This window comes from Suricata suricatta, chromosome 12, assembly GCF_006229205.1.
Source record: "Suricata suricatta isolate VVHF042 chromosome 12, meerkat_22Aug2017_6uvM2_HiC, whole genome shotgun sequence".
NCBI classification, from domain to species: domain Eukaryota; kingdom Metazoa; phylum Chordata; class Mammalia; order Carnivora; family Herpestidae; genus Suricata; species Suricata suricatta.
Window position 1 is genome coordinate 15,175,769 of NC_043711.1, and position 19,943 is coordinate 15,195,711.

At 51.5% G+C, this 19,943-nt stretch overlaps 1 protein-coding gene across 4 annotated transcripts in view; it reads left to right on the forward strand.

Annotated features, from left to right (window-relative positions):
- LARS2 (leucyl-tRNA synthetase 2, mitochondrial) overlaps positions 1-19,943 on the forward strand; it is a 152,820-nt gene that overhangs the window by 122,125 nt on the left and 10,752 nt on the right. For all 4 annotated transcript variants that reach the window (XM_029917668.1, XM_029917670.1, XM_029917669.1 and 1 more), the window contains 5 exons: positions 4,328-4,428; positions 7,352-7,534; positions 8,491-8,660; positions 10,370-10,447; positions 13,874-13,985. In XM_029917668.1, the coding sequence (XP_029773528.1) occupies positions 4,328-4,428; positions 7,352-7,534; positions 8,491-8,660; positions 10,370-10,447; positions 13,874-13,985 (644 nt within the window). The remainder of the gene's footprint in view (positions 1-4,327; positions 4,429-7,351; positions 7,535-8,490; positions 8,661-10,369; positions 10,448-13,873; positions 13,986-19,943) is intronic.

Sequence of the window (19,943 nt, forward strand, 5' to 3'; positions counted from 1 at the left end):
CCCTGAACACATAATAAAATTTAATATCTGCCTGCACAGCTATCAGAACCACACCGGACACACAGCCAACGGACAGCTCTGGGGACGGCCTCCAATGTGCGCAGGCCTCTGGGATCCCTCACTCTCACCTGGAAAGGGTTAAAAGTGGTTTTGCAACACTGTCAGCAGCCAGGCTGGTGGTGCCCTTGGTGCGGAGGCAGGGCCTTCGGGAGGTCAGTCACACTCTGTCCATCACAGGTGTGCTTATGTTGTGAAGGCGCATCAAGTTTTACTCCCAGGATCTGTATACTTTTCCATATGTGTGCTGCACTTTATTTCGAGGTTTACTTCAAAAAACGAGAAGACGAACTATAACCCATTGGGCCTGAAAAGCCTTTGGGAGTAGGGGCGCATGCAACGCCGTCCATTCCCAGAAGGCGGCAGCATCGAGCCACCTGATAACTTGCCGGACAGAGAGCAGGATTCCTGATTTCTTCCTGACCCTGCTGCCGCCCCGTCTGGAGGCTAAGAGCTCTGTGGATTTTCATCATAGGCTCATTTTTATATTTGGGATCCAGATTATTTCCTCCCTCCCCCCACTCCGGTTTTTAATTTCTCTTAAGAGGTACCAAGCCATTGTAGTTGGAGCAGAAGAAGAAAGGAGAAATCTCAAAAACTGGTGCAGAGACTAACAGAAACTTGTCCCACTGACACCAGGCACAGTGGAGAGAAAGCAACAGTCTGGGTTGTTGTTGTTGTTGTTGTTGTCTTTTCTTTTGTTTCCTGTGAGGCTGCTGCATGTAAAACTATTTGAGGAAGATTCCAGTCTTAGAGACGAGCCAGGGCACCCCGAGTGCAAGCGCAGATCAGCCCCATCGACCCCACTGATGCTCTGCGGAGGCAGCGCTGGGGTTTGGGGGGCAGCCCTTCCTTGTGGAATACTGGCTCCGTTTACCTGGTGCTTTTGGATGACTTTATGTCCTGTCTCTTTCTTGACCTGCCTGATAGAAAGTAGCCATATGATTCTATTTTGCTTTAAAACTGTCGCCGTTATAGTATATGGAACAGGGTTAAAATCCTCAACTTGGACAGAAGGCAAAGATGGCTTCCGGAGCCAGCAACAGCGGTACCCGGTGCCTTCCGCCTTCCCCCCCACCGTCCGTCTGTCCGTATGTGCATATTTATGAATTCATTCATCCATCCATGTTTTGGACCTTTTTTTGGTTTGTTTTTGCGCTTGTCTGTCGTACACAGTACTCCGTGCTGGGGCCAAAGGGAAGGGTAAGAGAGGGGTCCTTACTGTGGTGGGCATAGGGCCAGATGTGGACTGGCCTTCACGTTGTAGTCACCGCACAGCCTGGTCACGCTTCTCACAGCAGTGTGTGCCGGTGCCGGACACTGCGGGACACAGACGAGGGCCCGGAGATGCGTGCAGGGACAGCAGTGGCCACCCCGAAAGTGGAATGCCAGGGTTCGGTGATGAAGGGCGTGACCCGGTTTCCCCGGGAACGCAGGCTAGACGGCATGCCTGCCAGGGGGCTCCTGCTCCTGGGGGAGCTTGACCCCGTTCTGGGGCCAGCCAAGTGTGCGCGTGACCTCGGCGAGGAGCGAGAAAACGAGCTCAGGTGTCAGGGACACTGGGGAGGCAGACACGGGCCAGTGGGCAGGGGCCCCGCACTCAGTCTGTGGGGCGCAGCTCTCTGAGTTCCCAGGGAAGACGCAGACACGGGTCCTTGGGCACCAGAACCCCGGCCTGCCCTGGATGAAGCCCGTGGAGCCTGGGGACACGGGGTCCCTCGTGGTGTGTGTACAGGTGTTCTGGAAAAATGGGGAGCCGCAGACCCCACTGCTCTCCCTGCAAGGCGTGTCGGTATTCAGATGCGGCGAAAGATCCGAGGGCGTGTGATCGTTAACTAATTTGTCACGTTTTTCCACGTAAAAGACTCCCATTCCCTAGGCGTCTTGCTGGGACATGAACCATAGCACAAAAGGATGCCGGTCTGCCACCTGTGACTTTGCCGGTGGAATGTCACGGGCGCGGTGGGAGGAAGGCAGCTTTGTGACTCAAATGGGTCTCTTACTGAGATGGATTTTAGCGCCTGCACAATGGTGCACGCGTGGAATTTCCTCCATGTTAACATGGGAGCCGGTGGGTGGCCCCTGTGACTCTGAATGATGACATCGAACAGTTGGCATAGTTATGTATCGTTTGACTTGAATGCTATATGTATTGGGTCTTTTCCACCTTGGAAAATACCTCAGGGCTCCTGGGTGGCTCAGTCGGTTGAGTATCCAAGTGTTGATTTCAGGTCAGATCTCACTGCTTTGAGATCGAGCCCTGCATTAGGCTCTGCGCTGAAGGTGGAGTCTGCTTGCGATTCTCTCCCCTCCCCCCATCTCACAATACGTAACAAACTTAAAAAAAAGGGGGGGGACGCCTGGGTGGCTCAGTCGGTTAAGCCTCCGGCTTCGGCTCAAGTCAGATCTCACGCTCGTGGGTTCAGGCCCCGCGTCAGGCTCTGTGCTGACAGCTAGCTCAGAGCCTGGAGCCTGCTTCCGGTTCTGTGTCTCCCTCTCTCTCTGCCCCTCCCCGTCTCATGCTCTGTCTCTCTCTGTATCAAAAATAAATAAAACATTAAATAAAAAAAGTTAAAAAAAAAAAAAAGATAGGAAAATCCCTCACCACCACCACCACACTCACATGTGCCTGCATGTACATATACACATTTGTAAGATTTTGTCTTAAATATTTTTAAATGTTTATTTATTTTTGAGACAGAGAGAGACAGAGCGTGAGCAGGGAGGGGCAGAGAGAGAAGGAGACACAGAATCCGAAGCAGGCTCCAGGCTCTGAGCTGTTAGCACAGAGCCCGACACGGGGCTCAAACCCACAAACTGCAAGATCATGACCTGAGCTGAAGTCGGACGCTTAACTGACTGAGCCACCCAGGTGCCCCACGATTTTAAAATATGAAGGCTCAGAATCCCTTTTTCCTACCTGACCCTCGTCTCTTTTTTAGTCAGTCTCTCTATCCCGTGCTGAATCCACTGTAAGGTCTCCCCAAAACCACCTCTGTCCACACAGCCTTTTGACGAGGGCCACACAGATACAGGTAGGAGCCTGTCCCCGTGGCCTTACTGAGTATCACAGGTCACTGAAATCCCTCGGCCTTGTATGAGACACAAGAGCCCTATTAACTTGACCAAGCCAGCTCCTACTAGAGTGCCAGAACTACGCTTGTGGTCTGCCGGGCCCCTGAGGTTGTGTGGTTTTTTGAACTTCCGAACAACAGCTGTCTTGTGTTAGTGAACTTGAAGCACCCAAGGGTTTGTCTATTGAAAGGCGTATCGTGCTGCTGGCGAAGCTGGAGAAGAATGTGGCTCCCGCCAGACGTCCCTACCTCCGTCTTTACAACACGGAATCCATACGCATGTGACCGGCATGTCTCCACAGGTCATTCGTGGAGTCTGCAGTAGTTCTTTCTCCCGTGCTTTAAAACCGAATCAGGTGGATTCTTCATAAACCATTTTAAATTGGAAGCCAAGTCATTTCAGTACAAGGTCAACCTCTCCTTGTCCCCTTCAGAGAAAAAATTTATATTTCAGTATTCATCCAGTAAAAGTGACTGCATTTGTTTTTCAGAAAGCAGGAGCTATAAATGAGGTACCATAGACTACTAGAGAGCTATTTAAAACTGAGGTCTGGGGGCGGCGCTTGGATGGCTCAGTCGGTTGAGCGCCCAGCTTCGGCTCAGGTCATGATCTCACGGCTTGTGAGTTCGAGCCCCACATCAGGCTCTGTGCTGACAGCTTTGGATGCTGCCTCCCTCTCTAACCATCCCCTGCCTGTGCTCTTTCTCAAATACAAATAAACATTAAAAAATTAAAAATAAAGAACAGCAGCAAATTTAAAAGTAAAATAAAATTTACAAGTATTTTCATGCACTCGTTACTTTAATCTTACCAACAACCCTTTGACAGAGTTTTAGTGCTTCTGCTTTACAGATCAGCAAACTGATGGCTAAGGACAAGTAGGCAACTTGCCTTGGCTCATGGAATTCATTGAGGAGGAAAGAGATTCAAATCCAGGTCTTCTGAATCTGAAGCCTAGTGTTCTTTCCACTTTGACAAGTGGAAGGTAGCCAACACCTGCTGATGTGACTTAATGTCCTCAGTCACTTCTTTATCAGGCGTCTTTCCTCCAGGTGGGTTTGCAGATGGCATTGGCTGGTCTGCCTGCTTTGATGGAAGGTGGCTTTCTCTATCCGTCAGCCAGAAAGGCTCCCATTTCCGTCCGCTGGATGCTTCAAGTCCTTACCAATTGGTTTCTTCTGTCATCTTTTCTCAGAGAGCCTTTCCGTAAGCTGTTGGCCCAGGGCCTTATCAAGGGGCAGACATTCCGCCTGCCGTATGGACCGTATCTACAGAGGGAGGAAGTAGATCTCACAGGTAAGAATGGCCCATCCTGTCCCTTCTCGGTACTCAAAGAGAACCGAGGCCAGGCCTGAGAGCCATTGTCAAGGCAGGTGCTCGCCAGGGCCTCGTGGGGTGGAAACCAGGAGAGGGCGCCGTGGGCCTCAGGGTCTCCGGCCTCAGCCTGCCGTGCCCGGTGGCCAGTGCCCTCTGAAGGCTGGGGCTGGGGTGGCCGCCTGCTCCTCGGCCTCAGTCCCTTCCAGCGTGCACTCGCTTCTGGAAGGGTTTTCGTTTGTACGGAACAGAGTCACCCCGGGTGTCACCTGGTGCCCTTGCTTGTGTTTGGCGGCCAGTCTCAGGGACAGAGTCCCCAGGCCCAAGTGACACTCCTCCAAGCCTGGGACACTCCCAGCGTTTCCCCCTAGATGGTCTGTAGGGGTCACCCTGGGGCACTCCGGAGCAGCACTTCCTGGTGGAGCCCCTCTCCCTGATCGCTGGGCCCCCTGCTTCTCCCAGTGCTCCTGGCTCTCTCCGCTGCTCTCTGCACTGTCACTCCTCCTCGGGGGCAGAGGGGGCATGGGGAGGATGTCGTGTGCACCCAGCGTGCCGAAGGAGTCAATGACATGTTGGAAAACGGGTGGGGTGGGGTACGCAGAGGCAACTGTGAGAAACCCCCAGAACTCTGGCCATGAAGTTTAGCAAACCCAGTGCCCAGTGGATGAGATCATGTAAACCCAACAACCCCCTAATGGTAGGCAGCCTTCCAAACCAAACACTAGAGAGAAGGTTTAGGTGGAAACCATCAGGAGAATTACCTAATTATGCAGTCATTTATCAGGGTTTGGAATGGTCATGAGACAGGAAGAAGCTTGAAAAGAAGAAATTGGCAATATTTCTCCAACATGGACCAGAGGAGAAAGGAGCCAAATCCAAAGGGCATTTAAATTACAGTTGTTAGTGAAGTGCTCCCTGTGTTATGGGCAGGGCTGCCATTGTACAGCAGTGCAGTTTGTGCACTGCACAAAGGCACCCAGCCAAGGGGTGACCAGGGCCGAAATCCAGCCCTTTGGCAAATCATAGACCTCAGGGCCATATGTGCCAATAGAGGGGAACTTTTTCTAAGTTCTCAACTGTTCATAGATGCCTCCTTCCTAAGTAGTGCCGGAAAGAGTGGCTACAGCTCGGAGGAGGTATGCAGGGTAAACAGAGCGGTGGTTCCCTGAGCCTCACCACAGCCTGGATAAAGCAGCTTCTGTCTCCCTCTGCTCTGATGTCATGGGGCCAGGCAGTGTCGTGAGCAACTTTTCCCTTCCCGCGTGGACTCGCCCCCTGGGAAAGAATACTTGGATCGGCGTGGGCAGGCTTCCCTCTCCTTAATGCGTGTGCTCCTGCTGGGAGCACGGGGTCGGCTCTCAGGTCCACACATCAGCCCCTGGGGAGTTTTGTTGCCGTCAGAGTCTGTTTGTCTAGAAGCACCAGGAACGCACCCAAAGGCGAGTAGAGCACAGGATGGAGGGGTACCCCCCGAAGCCGGCTTCAGAGGCTGCAGCCAGGCCTCACAGCCGGCACGCGGTGACCAGGTGCCCCACTGATGCGGGACCCAGAACTCCCCCCCTCTCCTTCTCCAGCCCCTGTTTGCTCTTCCTCCTGCTCTCTGGTGCTCCGCCCCGTTCTCCTTCCTCCAGGCTTGGCTTCTGTTCCTCCGACTTCAGGTCACCGGGTGACCCTGGGGAACCATGATGCCGTGTCCTGCCCCCAGCTCCTTAGGACTTTATGGTTCTGGTGAAACGAGCGCTTCTGTCTCTTAGTCCCAGTTCCCAAGAAAGACCTTAGCCCTCCCGGAGGTCTTCCTTGTCCCAGCCACCGGGGGCTGGGCCGCAAGGTCGCCTCATCCAAAGCTAGCCATGGAAGGCCCTCTCTGTCAGCACCCCCTGGGCCACCAGAGTGTGGGTGGAGAGGAGACACTTCCAAAGCACTGGCCGTGGCGGGCGCGCACCACAGGGCCCCACTGCATTCAATGCGGCCCCAATAGCACGAGGCCGTGTTTTGGTGACTGAGGTGACCTTCGGGGCGCTTTGCTGATCTGAGACCCGGACCGGTCAGCTGTCGGCTTCCAGGGGAGACCCCGAATCCCTAAAGAAAACAGCAGAATGTGCGAGCCTTTGTTACCCTGTTTTTACTTTCTCATTTGCATATAAGTAATTTAACTTTTAAAAAATGTTTTCTTTATTATTGAGAGACAGAGAAATAGCATGAGTGGGGGAGGGGCAGAGAGAGAGGGAGACACAGAATCTGAAGCAGGCTCCAGGCTCTGAGCTGTCAGCACAGAGCCCGACATGGGGCTTAAACCCACGAACCGTGAGATCATGACCTGAGCCTAAGTCGGCCACTCGACTAACTGAGCCACCAGTTAGGCAATTTACTTTTGTAAAGCAGGAAAGTGCTTGGTCTTGCTTTGTAGATGAGAAGAGGCTTCACGGCCTCCGTAACTGGGCTGCCTGTTGCCGAAGGGAAGGTTCGTGGGGTGAGGCGGGCCTCCGTTACTTACAAGAGGAGAACATTTTCTAGAATATCGTAGAGGAAGAGAAAGAGGCGTGTCAAGTGAGTTAGGGGCATCCTTCAAGTGGACGGTTTTATTTTTTTATTAAAAAAATTTCTTTAATGTTTTATTTATTTTTGAGAGTGAGAGAGAGAGATGGAGTACAATCGGGAAGATCGGAGAGGGGGGGACAGAGAATCCAAACAGGCCCCAGGCCCTGCGCTGTCGGCACAGAGCCCGATGTGGGGCTCGAACTCGTCAGCCGTGAGATCATGACCCGAGCCAAAGTCAGACGCTTAACCAACTGAGCCACCCAGGCGCCCCTCAAGTGGACGCTTTTAATTGCTCTTATCGAATGTGCTGTTGTGGACCCAGTTCCGAGCCACACGTGCTGTCCCCATGTGTGACATTGGCATCTAGGGCCTGTTCCTGTTCACGCGAAAACAAAGGAGCCGCTGGAGGTGACGTGGGAGAAGATGAGCAAGTCCAAGCACAACGGAGTGGACCCGCAGGAGGTGGTGGAGCGCTACGGCATCGACACGATCCGGCTCTACATCCTCTTCGCCGCCCCTCCCGAGAAGGATGTCTTGTGGGATGCGAAGTGTAAGTCCCCTCCCCTTTCCAGAATGCACAGTGTCACATCGCCCCTCATGAGTCCAGAAAACCGTGCCTGGGACCTGTGCCTGGTGCTCCCTGGGACTTGCTGCAGCAGCCACAGCAGCCTCCTGGCCCCTCTGAAAAGGCACGAGGTAGAATCTTCTTGGGTATCTGGATATTCCAGAATGAACAGTCCAGCAGTCACTCAGTTTTCCTTCCTGTGGTCTACCCCAGGTGCTCTGGGAAGGAGAAATCAGAGGCCCTGGATCACTGCCTTTTTTTATACACACATATATATGTAATGTTTGTTTATTTGAGAGACAGAGACAGAGCGTGAGCAGGGGAGGGGCAGAGAGAGAGAGGGAGACATAGAATCCGAAGCAGGCTCCAGGCTCCAAGCTGTCAGCGAGCCTGACGGGGCTCGAACCCATGAATGGCCAGACCATGACCTGGGCCAAAGCCGGACGCTTCACCGACTGAGCAGCGCAGGCGGCCCTCACCACCTTACTCAGCGAGCCATTTCCGGTGATGCGCGTGGCCGGGCGCAGTATCACAGATGCGGGTCCCAGTGGCACTGGACTCGCTGGGGACATACGGAGTGCGGACGTTGAGGCTTAGGTTCTTTGGGGACACCTCTGTGACCGCCGGCTTTCTTAGGCAGGGCAGCCGGGCACCGAGGCCCAGCCTGGCCCAGGCTTCTGAGGTGTCGTGGGTCAGGGGCGGCCGCTGGGCACAACGAGGAGCCCGGCCGCCCCGTGCGCAGAGAGCGCAGGGCGCTGGGATGCGGCGGCGGCGCTGGTCCGCGCTGGTCCGCGCCCCCAGACGCAGGAAGCCGGGGGGAGGGGGTGGCCTGCAGCCTGCCCGTGGGCTGTGTCTTCACCGCACCAGCGCTCTCGGCCGGGGTAGCACTACGTCATTCACGTGTCTGTCTCCCCCTTTCTCGCTTCCTGACTCGAAACCAGCCGACGCGCTCCCCGGGGTGCTAAGATGGCAGCAGCGCCTGTGGGCCTTGGTGACGCGCTTCATCGAGGCCCGGGCTTCCGGGGCGGCTCCCGAGCCCCCGCTGCTGAGCCGCGAGGACAGAGCCGCGGCCCGGAGGCTCTGGGAGCACAAGAACTCGGTCATCTCGGAGGTGAGGAGCTCTCCTGCCACGCTGGTCAACTCGGGGGCGGAAGGCCAGGCCCAGGATGGCGCCCGTGGCGCCCGACACGAACAGAAAACGCAGGGCGAAGGTTGAAAGGGGCCTGAGGAGACCCTTCTTCGGCCTCCTCGTGTTACAGGTGGAGGCAGAGCTGACGCCCAGAGACCGGTTCCTCGGGCTACATGCTGGGCACTGGAGGACTTGTCCGCCCGCCACTTTGTCCGTGTGAGCTGTTGTGGCTGAACTTCTGCAACGACGCGGCGTGTTCCGTGTTGCTTTCTTAGAGAATAGTATTTTATTGTCTAAATCATCTTTATTTTATTTTTTTCTTTCCTAAAGATTGTATTTTTAAGAAATCTCCACACCCAACGTGGGGCTTGAACTCCCGACCCTGAGCTGCGTGCTTTACTGACTGAACCAGCCAGGCGCCCCTAAATTCACTTTAAGAGATTCTTCATTGACAACGAATCCCTTTAAATGTGTTATCCCAGGGTCTGCTACAACGCCTTTTTAAGAACTTGTGGAAAAAATGACATATGTCTTTGAAAGAAGGCATTTAGGGGATCCGAGGCATTTTTTAGCAGGTACCAGCCACACCATATACTCTGTAGGCTAAATTTTCTTTTGTCTTTTCCTTTCTCTTTTCTTTTTTCTCTTCTTTCTTTCCTTCTTTCCTTCCCTCCCTCTTTTCTTTTTTCTTCTTTTTTTTCTCTTTCTTTTCTTCCTTCCCTCCTTCCCTCCTTCCTTCCTTCCTTCCTTCCTTCCTTCCTTCCTTCTTCTCTTTCTTTCTTTCCTTTCTTCCTTCCTTCCTTCCTCCCTCCCTCCTTCCCTTCCTTTCTCTCTCTCTCTCTCTCTCCCTCTCCATTGCTGGTTTGAATTTATAAAGTCAGCCAAGGTCACTCTTCCAGACTCTGGTAACTGATGACATTGAAGGCTCAAGGTTTTCATGAGGCCCTGGGTCCAGCATGGTCTCATCCGGCGACACGTCTTCAGCTTTTTCCTGTCCCCTCTCCTCTAGTGCAGAGAAACAGAGCTCAGGAATCGAATTCCGGGATGTGAGTGGTGCCTGAATGATTGTGTTCATACCACATACTTCCTCTCTGGATCTGGCACGTTCTTCTGTTCTGTCAGGTCATAGAATTGGGTCACTTCAACAAGTTGGAAACGTTTGACATCTTTGGATGTGTTGGTTTTCTACATTCTTGGCCATGGTTAAAACTGAAAAGCTCACAAACAGGAAGAGGCTGACAATTGCTGTTAGTGATTTTATGTTGAGTCTGTACACGAAAATGCAAAACTCGCCTTCCCCTGTCTACTGATCACCTCATTGTCAGTGAAAGGCCCGGGGCCACAGGGGAACGACATCCTTCTCCCATCTCCTGTTTGTGTTTTGAGGCTTGCTCATCAGCGGGTCCTGCCTCCTGCTTGGGTCCCCACCGTGAGACCCAGCCCTGCCCAGAGTGGGGGAGCAGGACGTGTTGAATGGTGGAAACAGCACTGGCCCTGGTTTTAAAAATCTTTGTGCCGATGGAACATTATCGTGATTATTCGAGACAGTGAATCCTCTCTATAAATGTCGTTGCAATCTTCATGCGATTCGCGTTTTTGGGGTCATCCATTTGTTTTGGTGTTGTGTTGTTTTTTTGTGTGGAAAACTTAAAGGGATTTTAAAGAAAGTATAATTCAACTTTTGCCAAAAGGTGACCGCCTGCTTCACAGACGACTTCTCACTGAACGCTGCAATTTCTCAGCTGATGGGACTCAGCAGTGCCCTCCTGGTGAGTGGCCCTCTTGTCTTCGTTTGCTGGTAGCAGATGAGGGTGGGTGGCTTCCAGCTGCGTGGTGAGGTGGCCTGCAGGGTGCTGGTCCGTGGACCAGCAGCACCGTGGTGTCACCTCCTTGGAGTGGCTCTTCTTTCTTAAAGAAGCATTTTTTTCCATAGTCACAACCTAGTTTTAGAGCTGGAAGGTTCTTAAAGATTGTCTGGCTCAAAATAACTAAAAACCAGGGAGGCTGGGGGGGCACCTGGCTGGCTCAGTTGATTAAGCATCCGATTTCGGCTCAGGTCACAATCTCACAGTTCTTGAGTTCGAGCCCCGCATCGGGGCTTGGGATTCTTTCTCTCCCTTTCCCTCTCTGCCCCTCCCCCACTTGCTCTCTCTCTTTCAAAATAAATAAATAAACCTAAAAAGAAAATATTCTCTGGCCCAACAACCCCCTCCCCCCACCCCCGCAATGGTTTGTATATGAGGACCTGGTGCCCAGGGAGGTTAGATGACGCGTCTGGTTGATTAGGGACAAACCAGGACCAGACTCAAGCCCCTTCTCTCCTGACGCTATGCGTTCTTCCTTCATGCCTCTGCCGCCGAGCATCTGATCGGTCTGATTCCTTTTTGGCATCATTAAAATTTTATGTTCATTTAACCTGGACGGATCAGATTTGGGTTCACTAAATACAGAGGTCCGCCTTTTCCGCATAGACTCATCTTGCTGCTACACGCGACTCGAATTTTTCTTGCCAGGGGAAGGATTTGTCGACAAACAGAGCTTAGGCAAGCAGTTAGCTGTTTGGATAACAAAAAATACGCATTAAAACTATTAACAAATGCTTTTCATAATGTGAAGCTCTCTCCAAACTATAAGAACAGTGGAAGAAATATATAAATTTGACTGCATAAAACTTACCATTTTTAGTGTATTAAAACATGCCATATTCAAAGGTAGATAAAAAGGGGAAAACGTTTTATAACAAATATATCAGATATAAGGCTTAAAAGTCTCAATATATAAAGAGCTCTTTACATATGAATATGAAATACCTAACCGAAAAATGATCAAAGGATGTAAAAGAAAATAATTCACAGAAGGGAAGATGGAAATAAGCAGTACACTTGGCAGAAAGAAGTGCTTGCCTTCCTAAGTATCGTGAAATGCAAATTAAAAACACGATGCTATTTTTTTTGCCTATCGAATTTGCAGAGACTTTTTACATAAAGTCTGTGCTTTCCAAAGGCAGTGAGACCCTGTCACCCACAAGCAATGGCCATGGTTGATGTAACCTCTCCAGGAAGCGCTTTGACTTTGAAGTCAGTGGCCCTGGGATTGTTTATATCCTTTGATTCAGAGGTGCCCCCAGGCACATGACGTACAATCACGGAGACATCGAATGCCAGCTGTGTCCTCAGAAGGGAAAATCAGGAAATGACTCCTGTGGTATCCATAAGAATGAAATGCGCCACCCCCCCCCCATTCACATTGTGCTTTCCAGGACTTCTCAGTTTCAGAAACTGGTCGTGGTGTAACATCAAGTAAGAACACACAATACAGAAGTGTCTATATGATAAAAATTCCAGTCAAGCACAAAGGTATGTGGACAGATGTTACAGTCCCATAGTTTTGCATTTATGGAGACCAGGATAAGATACATCCGTTTTCTTCCAGGTGGTACCATGATGAGTGATTTCGCATTTCCAAAATTTTCTTTGCTGAGTGCGTGTTATTTTTTTAATCAGGAAAAAAATGGCAAATGTTATAGAAAAATGAAATTAAGAATGAAATGTCTGCTCCCTGACAGTTCCGTCTACACCCCTTCCATTAGACTCTCTCTGTACCCTCCCCGGGGAGTTAGATACAGACCTCTTAGGCCGTTTTACAAAGATCATATGGGCATGTCTTTTTTTTAAATGTATTGACCGCCTGGGTGGCTGATTTGGTTGAGCGTCCAATTCTGGATTTCAGCTCAGGTCATGATCTCACAGTTTGTGGAATCAAGTCCTGTGTCGGGCTCTGTGCTGACAGCTCAGAGCCTGCTTGGGATTCTCTCCCTGCGCCTCCTCGGCACATGCTCCCCCCATATAAATATATAAACATTAAAAAATATATACAGTATTTCAGGGGGCAGCTGGGTGGCTCAGTCATTTAAGCATCTGACTTTGGCTCAAGTCATGATCTCACATCCCATGGGTTCAAGCCCCACATCAGACTGTGTGGACTGCTCAGAGCCTAGAGCCTGCTTAGGATTCTGTGTCTCTTTCCCTCTCTCTACCCCTTCCCCACTGTGCTCTGTCTCTTTCTCTCTCTCTCAAAAATAACATTAAAGTACATTTTTTTTTAAAGTACAGTATTTTTGGCCTTTCTCTACCTAGTAAAATGCATTATGTGGGCCTCCTACTTTTAAAGTTTAACAAACATATCATAAAATTCAACCAAAATTGTTTTTGCCACAGGGTGTTGTGAGCATAGACTGAATGCCACCATCTGGCCAGGCTGGTTTTTATCAGGACTTCCCCAGGGTGCCTTGAGAACTGCCAGCCTGTGGGACACTCGGGGACCCTCCCATAGCCACGGCAGGATGGCCCCTCCCCTGGCCCCCCCCACCCCCCCCCCAGTCCTTGGACCACACGCAGCAGCTCACACCCTGCTTTGCTGACAACCCTCCCTCCCATGCACCCTATGACACCTTTGATTCTTCTGTCACTTCTCTCCCCCAGTGGATGGTAAACCCCTTGAGGGTAGAGACTACCTTTCGGGATATTTTCTCCCAAAAGTCCCGCACAGAGTGGCACCCCATAAATTGGATGGGTGTGTGCTGGGTCGCCTGGCTAGCTGCACTGCAGGAAGAAACTGGGTGTTTACGGTAACTGGCAAAGCTGTTTACTAGCAGGGGGACCCCTGAGATCCCCGAGGGGGCAGGGGACCCCTGCGCTGGATGTTTGCGCGTTGCAGCACCTGTGGGCCAGTCTGTCCTCGTTTCTCACCGGTCCCGCCGCACCCGGGAAACCAGCAGCGCGGCCAGCAGTTTAACTCTGATTTGAGACAAAGCTGGAGTCTCGTGGGAGCTGCGTCACTTGGGTCACCGCGTCCCTGGGGGTGGGTTACTCTCCTCCTGGATCCTGAGCTGCTGCTGCCGCCAAGTTCGGGAAGAACACCGCCCCCCAAGTGTCGTCATAGGAACCAGATGAGTCAGCTCAGACTCGGGGCGTAGTACATGCTCAGTTAAGAGTGGTGTACGTGTTGTCGCTGCTGCTTCCCCTTGTGATACTAGGGCTAGAGGGGCGGCGTTCTTCATCCAGAGCGAATGCGCGGCGAGGAGGGTTGCTGCCCGCCTGCTCGTGTCTCTGGACCTCAGATACACGGATGGTCTCTCTTCCCAGGCCTGTGCTCTGTGCCTCCGTGTTCTCACACTGTTCTTTCCTCTTCCTCAGCAAGCTTCTCCGAGAGTCGTTCTCCACAGCCCCGAGTTTGAGGACGCTCTGTGTGCCCTGATGGTGATGGCTGCCCCGATGGCCCCTCACATCACCTCGGAGCTCTGGGCAGGTAGGTGGGCGCGTCCTCGTCTGACCGGTCACTGCTCCCCGGCATGTGCTCGGGCCTCTTGTTGAGCACAGCTTGTGGCTCAGATGGCCTCAGGCGTGGGGTCCGGCATTTGGCATCTGCACCTGGGACCTCTCTGTCTTGTGGTGGGAATGGGGGGACTCCTTCCGCGGTCACCCCTGCCAAGGGGGGCCGCATCGCCACTGTGGCACACCGTCCCTACGGAGCCCTCGCTCTCATAACTCAGCGTCCTGTTCGCCATACACCCTGACCCCGTGTGACCCTTTGAAGGTGGAAACTCAGGTTTAGTCCCACTTTATGTGTGGAAACAGGGCACCTGGAATTATGGCTGCACATCTCACCTTCAGTCCTTAGATGGAGATGCAATCTCGCCAGCAGCCCCTTGACCCTGAACTGGGCACCGCGCGCGGCCCACTGCCCGGGGCTCAGGGAACCAAATGCAGAAGCCTCTCCCTGCCCCCACCCGCACCCCCCGTGGTCCTAGTTCTTGGAGCCTTAGGGAGAGACTGGAGGGCCTGTTTTTAACCAACTGCTGGGTGATACTGAGGTGCGGGCAACGTGAGACTGTGTCCCTCTGCTGTTGAACCTCGCTGTCACATGAGAGCTTAAGGCAGGACCTCATGCACTTTCCCTCTCATAAAGCAGCCTCTTGAGAATGCTTGTTTTTCAGGGCCCGTTGGTCATTCTAAAAGGCCATCACTGGAAATACTCACATTCTCTCCTGTTAAGAAATAATTTGAATATTCTTCATACTAAGCTGCCTTCAATAGTTAATTCTTCCTTTTCCTTGTTCTCATCTCTACTTTTTGTTAATTTTGAGAGGGAATTCCTTTTTTCAGATGGTGTGAGGTTCGTCGTGTCTTCCCTTTATTCTATTTTTGGACACTTAGATCATTTATGATTATACATTATTGCTTTAAAAGGTGAGTGGCTACCTTTATGTCCACATGCAAAACCACTTCCTTAGAACACATATCTGAATGTGATCTTTGATCAGAAGGGATATAAGCCATCCCTTGAGAGGATATACGCAGGAGGGGGTTGGGGGGGACAGAGGATCAGAACTGGGACCTGTGCTGACAGCAGCAAGCTGGACGCGGGGCTCGAACTCAGAAACCGCGAGATCGTGACCTGAACCGAATTTGGACACTCAACCAACCGAGCCACCCAGGTGGCCCAAAATATTAAGGCTTTTGAGCTGCCTCCTCAGATCCGCTTCCAGAAGTTCTCGGGACCACTGGTGAAGCTGCACGAACGGGGCATCCGCCACCAGTCCGGGTGTCTCTGTGGTGACCTCGTCCTGCGTGTGCTGGGACAGCCCCGCCCCTCGGAAATCCGGAGCACGTGCTCTCGCCCTGGCTGCAGCGAGGGTGAGCGTCAGGGCCGCACGCCCTCTGTGGCCGGCGCAGGTGGCCAAGCCTTAGAGGAGCTCGGGGCCCCGGGCCTTGGCCTCAGCGTCAGGGGCCTGGCGTGGCCTGTCGGGACTGGGTCAGGGCAGTCCGAATGTGGAGCACGGCTCGGTCATCTTTGTCTACATGGGGCTCAGTTGATTTCCTAGGGTTAGCAAAGAATTCACCTCCAAGATTTTCCAGTTTAAAAACAAGATGCATTTGTCAGCAGCTTGATTTTTTTTTTTTTAGCTCATAAGCACTTTGAAGGACTGTACTAATAGTCCACAGGCATGACTCTGGTAGCTGTTCCAGGAACATGTCCGCCACCTGCTCCCGTCATCCACCGCGGACAGTTCTGTGCGTGAGTGTGCGTTCCCGCCTCAGAGGACGTCCTTGGAGTGGGAAGGATCGGAATGTTTCTAAGACCCTTGATGTGCGTCGCCAGATTGTTTCCCTGGAAGGTTATCCCCGTTGCCACTCCAGGGTCTGCTTTTCAAGCAGATGTTCTGTTTTGCTGATTAATTATTGGATTTTTCCAAACAGTTTAAACATTTGGTGAGCCAGCCTTCCTTCCTTTCTTTTTCATAGTTTTCTTAGCTCCTCTCGGCTGTTTTTTCTTCCCAGTAGAACTCTGGTGTGTATATATATATATATATATATATGTATATATATATATATACATTTTAATGTTTATTCATTTTTGAGAGAGAGAGAGACAGAGTATGAGCAGGGGAGGGGCAGAGAGAGAGGGAGACACAGAATCTGAAGCAGACTCCAGGCTCCGAGCTGTCAGCACAGAGCCCAGTGTGGGACTTGAACCCACGAACTGTGAGATCATGTCCCGAGCTAAATTTGGACCCTTAACTGACTGAGCCACCCAGGTGCCCCTCATTTTATTATCAAAATGCTTGAGATCTTGAAATATGACTGAACCTAGAATTAATTTGGGAAGGTCTCACATTTTTACCCCTTCCAGACTTCAATGTGGTCTGTCCCTCTCCCCCTCCCCCACTTTTAAAAAAATGTTTATTTTGAAGTAATCTCTGCACCCAACCTGGGGCTCAAACTCACAACCCTGAGATCAAGAGTCACGTGCTCTACTGACCGAGCCAGCCAGGTGCCCCCGTCTGTGCCTTTATTCTACACTTCCTTTGTGCTTAGTCAAGGTTTTTTTGGTAGTTTTTTTTTTTTCTGTAGGTCCTATGCATTTTTTTTTTTAATTTTAAAAAAATATTTATTTTGGGGAGAGAGAGCGAGCAGGAGAGGGGCAGAGACAGAGGGGGACAGAGGATCTGAAGCAGGCTCTGCTCTGACAGCAGAGAGCCTGGTGTAGGGAGTGTGGGGCTCGAACTCACCGACCGTGAGACCATCACCTGAGCTGAAGTCAAACGCTTAACCAACTGAGCCACCCGGGTGCCTTAGTCCAATGCATTTCTTAAGATTATTCTCGAGTGGGATTTTTTTTGTTGTTATTATATTTTATTTTGTCTATGCTCTTGTGACTGGAGTCTTTCTTCTTCTATAAGTTTTGACTGGTAATGGCCGGTGTGTAGTTTTTAAAATTTATCTGCATAGTTGTTCTCTGACCCAGACTTCCTCCCAATTTCTCATACGTTGTGTGAGAGGTAACATCCCCTTAGATTTTCGAGCGTTCTGTGCTCAGCAAATGAGGATAAGTATTCTCTTCCTTCCTAACAGAAAGGTCTTGGTGTCTGTGTACATACTGCTTAGAAAACCCTGTGGAACATTCAAGAATGCTGGTGCCAGGCAGTCCCGTCTCACTTCCAGATTGAAAGGGCACGAATGCTTCCCTCTCGGGCTTGATGTTGGCTGTTGGTCGAGGATAGATGGTCCCTGTAATGTTAAGGAAACAGCTTTCTGTCCTTGTTTTCCAGAACTCGTACTAGGAGTGGGAGCCATATTTCACTTAACACCATTCTTCCATTGTTGAGGTGTTCGTATCGCTTGCTTTTCACTTCCCCCTTTGCCCTGTGACTTACATCCAGTTCATTGACTGCCTAATATTAAGCTCTCCTGGGATAGGTTTACGTAGACCATGGTGTCCTGGACTTCTAATGCACTGTTACATTCTATCCGCCAGAGTTTTATATAGAAGTGGGCGGTTATTCTCTGGAGGAAGACACAGTTTTCCTGAGTCTGCATGGTCCGGTTCGGAAATGAGGGTCTCACTGGCTTTACCAAGTGAATTGTGTTCGTTCCTTCTGCGTTTTGCTGTGTCTTAGAACAGACTGCAGAGGCCGCGACGTCTGCCCGTTCTCCTCGGACCAGAGTGTCCTCCAGGGAGGCCGGCGTGGGCCCTGCCACCCTGTTCCCATGTTATACACGGAGCCTTCCCTTACCTCCTTGGGAAGGAGACCCGGCTCTTTCGTTTAGCGTCGGTGACCATGGGAAGTTGTGTAAACGGCATACTGTTCGTCCTTTCCTAGCCTTCCCTTGCTCTAAAACAGACCAGTCTAACTTGTAATGAACTCACTCTTCTCCTGGAATATACATGTTTCTTTCTTTTTTCTTCTTTGTCCCACTGTATCTGTTTTCCTCCGTCGTTTCATTTCTCCCACAAATGACTAGAGTCTGTGCGATTTGCCCAATCGCCCTCCTTGGGTGCCCCTTCAGTTGCGCTGCGGGTGAGGAGACAGGATCTACCCTCCTGAGGTCCCTGTCCCTACCCAGCACGCCTTAGGATGCGAGTAGACATGTGGCGTGGCCCTGCAGTCTGTCCTTCAGCTGCGCGACAGGACCCTCAACAGGACGTACGCCAGTGTTGTGATAGAAAGGCCCCTTCTAGACCTTGCTCCATGACCCCCCTACGTAGCACACATGGCTTTTGTGAGCTGTATGACGGGTAGGGGTAGATTGAATCTTAGTTTCGCTACATGTTGCATTCAGTCGGGTTTATAGAGCATGTATTATGTGCCACGGCTCTGTTCTGGGGCATTTGCGGGAGAGCAGAGGAGGGCGGTCCAGTTAAGCCCTTCCCTCAAGTTTTACAAATTCATAGCAACTAATTTTGTTTTTGCTTTTTTAATGCTTATTTATTTTGAGAGAGAGAGACAGAGTGTGTGTGCGCACAAGCAGGAGAAAGAGAGATAGAGAGGCTCCCAAGTGGGCCCTGTGCTGTCAGTGCAGAGTCCAACGCGGGGCTCGAACCCATGAACCATGGGATCATGACCACTGCCTAAATCAAGAGTCAGACGCTCAGCCGACTGAGCCACCCGGGTGCCCCCTAATTTTGTTATTTTTTATTTCAAGGAAGTAATGGGATGGCTTGGCCCCTGGCTCTCACCCTGTGTGTGTGTGTGTGTGTGTGTGTGTGTGTGTGTGTGTGTGGCATCCTCTGAATGAGCAGCTAGGGCCATCACATAGTCAAGTGAGGAGTCCCATGCACCTGGTGTGGCACTCTGGTCACAGGTGCGGGTCAGGTGCCTTCAGGCGGGAATGGAGACACAACCCCTCCTGCCCTCCCAGGGCTACCGAGGGCCAGCGTCTCAAGGTGTGGGACGTCCATTGCAGACGGAAGCACCGTGTCACAAGGAACATCAGTATCATCCCCCCACAGTGCCGGTCATTCTTGATCCAAGGCTTTGCACAGTTCTTACATACATGTATCTGTTCGAGAAAACTTAGTTTTCCTGTTGGCTTCAGGTTTCATTCCTGCATCCTTGAAAGATAATTCAGGGGGCACCTGGGTGGCTCAGTCGGTTGAGTGTCCAGCTTTGGTTCAGGTTATGATCTCAAGGTTCATGGGTTCGAGCCCCGCGTCGGGCTCTATGCTGACAGCTAGCTCAGAGCCTGGAGCCTGCTTCAGATCTGTGTCTCCCTCTCTCTCTTTGCCACTCCCCTGATCACACTGTCTCTCTCTGTCTCTCAAAAATAAATAAATGTTAAAAAAATAAATTAAAAAGAAAAGAAAGATAACTCAGAATGGCTGTAAAAGGGAATGCGGTGAGGGCAGGATGTTCAGAAATTGCCATTTCCCAGGGTTCCCTAGAGAAGCAGATTTTCGCAGGAGAGACTCTCTTCCCAAAGAGCCGCAGCCTCAAGACCTGTCCTGTAGGGGAGATGCGGAGCCCCGTGGGCGAGATGGCCGCCACCGCCGTGGACAGAAAGGAAGGAAACATTCTAGAGGAGCTCGCACAGTCCCCTACCAGTCCCTTCAAGAGCCAGCGAAGACCTTCAGTAGGAACCAGAGCCAGTGCCTTGGCAGTTGGCAAGCTGTGACAGGATGAGGAAGTCTTTTTTCCTTCCTGAAGTTTTGGATCTAAGAAGCCCGAGACACCACGCCTGAGTGTGCACGGTTCTCCTCTGTGCTCCATAATGGGAGTATTGTCCGAGTCCAGACGTGGGCGGTAGCTGCTCGCTGAGGCAAAGTTTGTGAACTTGGCGTCACTGATCCTGTTTCCAGACAAAGGGTACGAGGTTTCCTTGGTGGTGGACAGTAAAGGAGCAGAAAATCACCCACCAGGGAGCTTCTTGGTGGGATTCTGGTGGGAGATATAATTTCATCATCCTGAAAAATGACCTTTCTAAC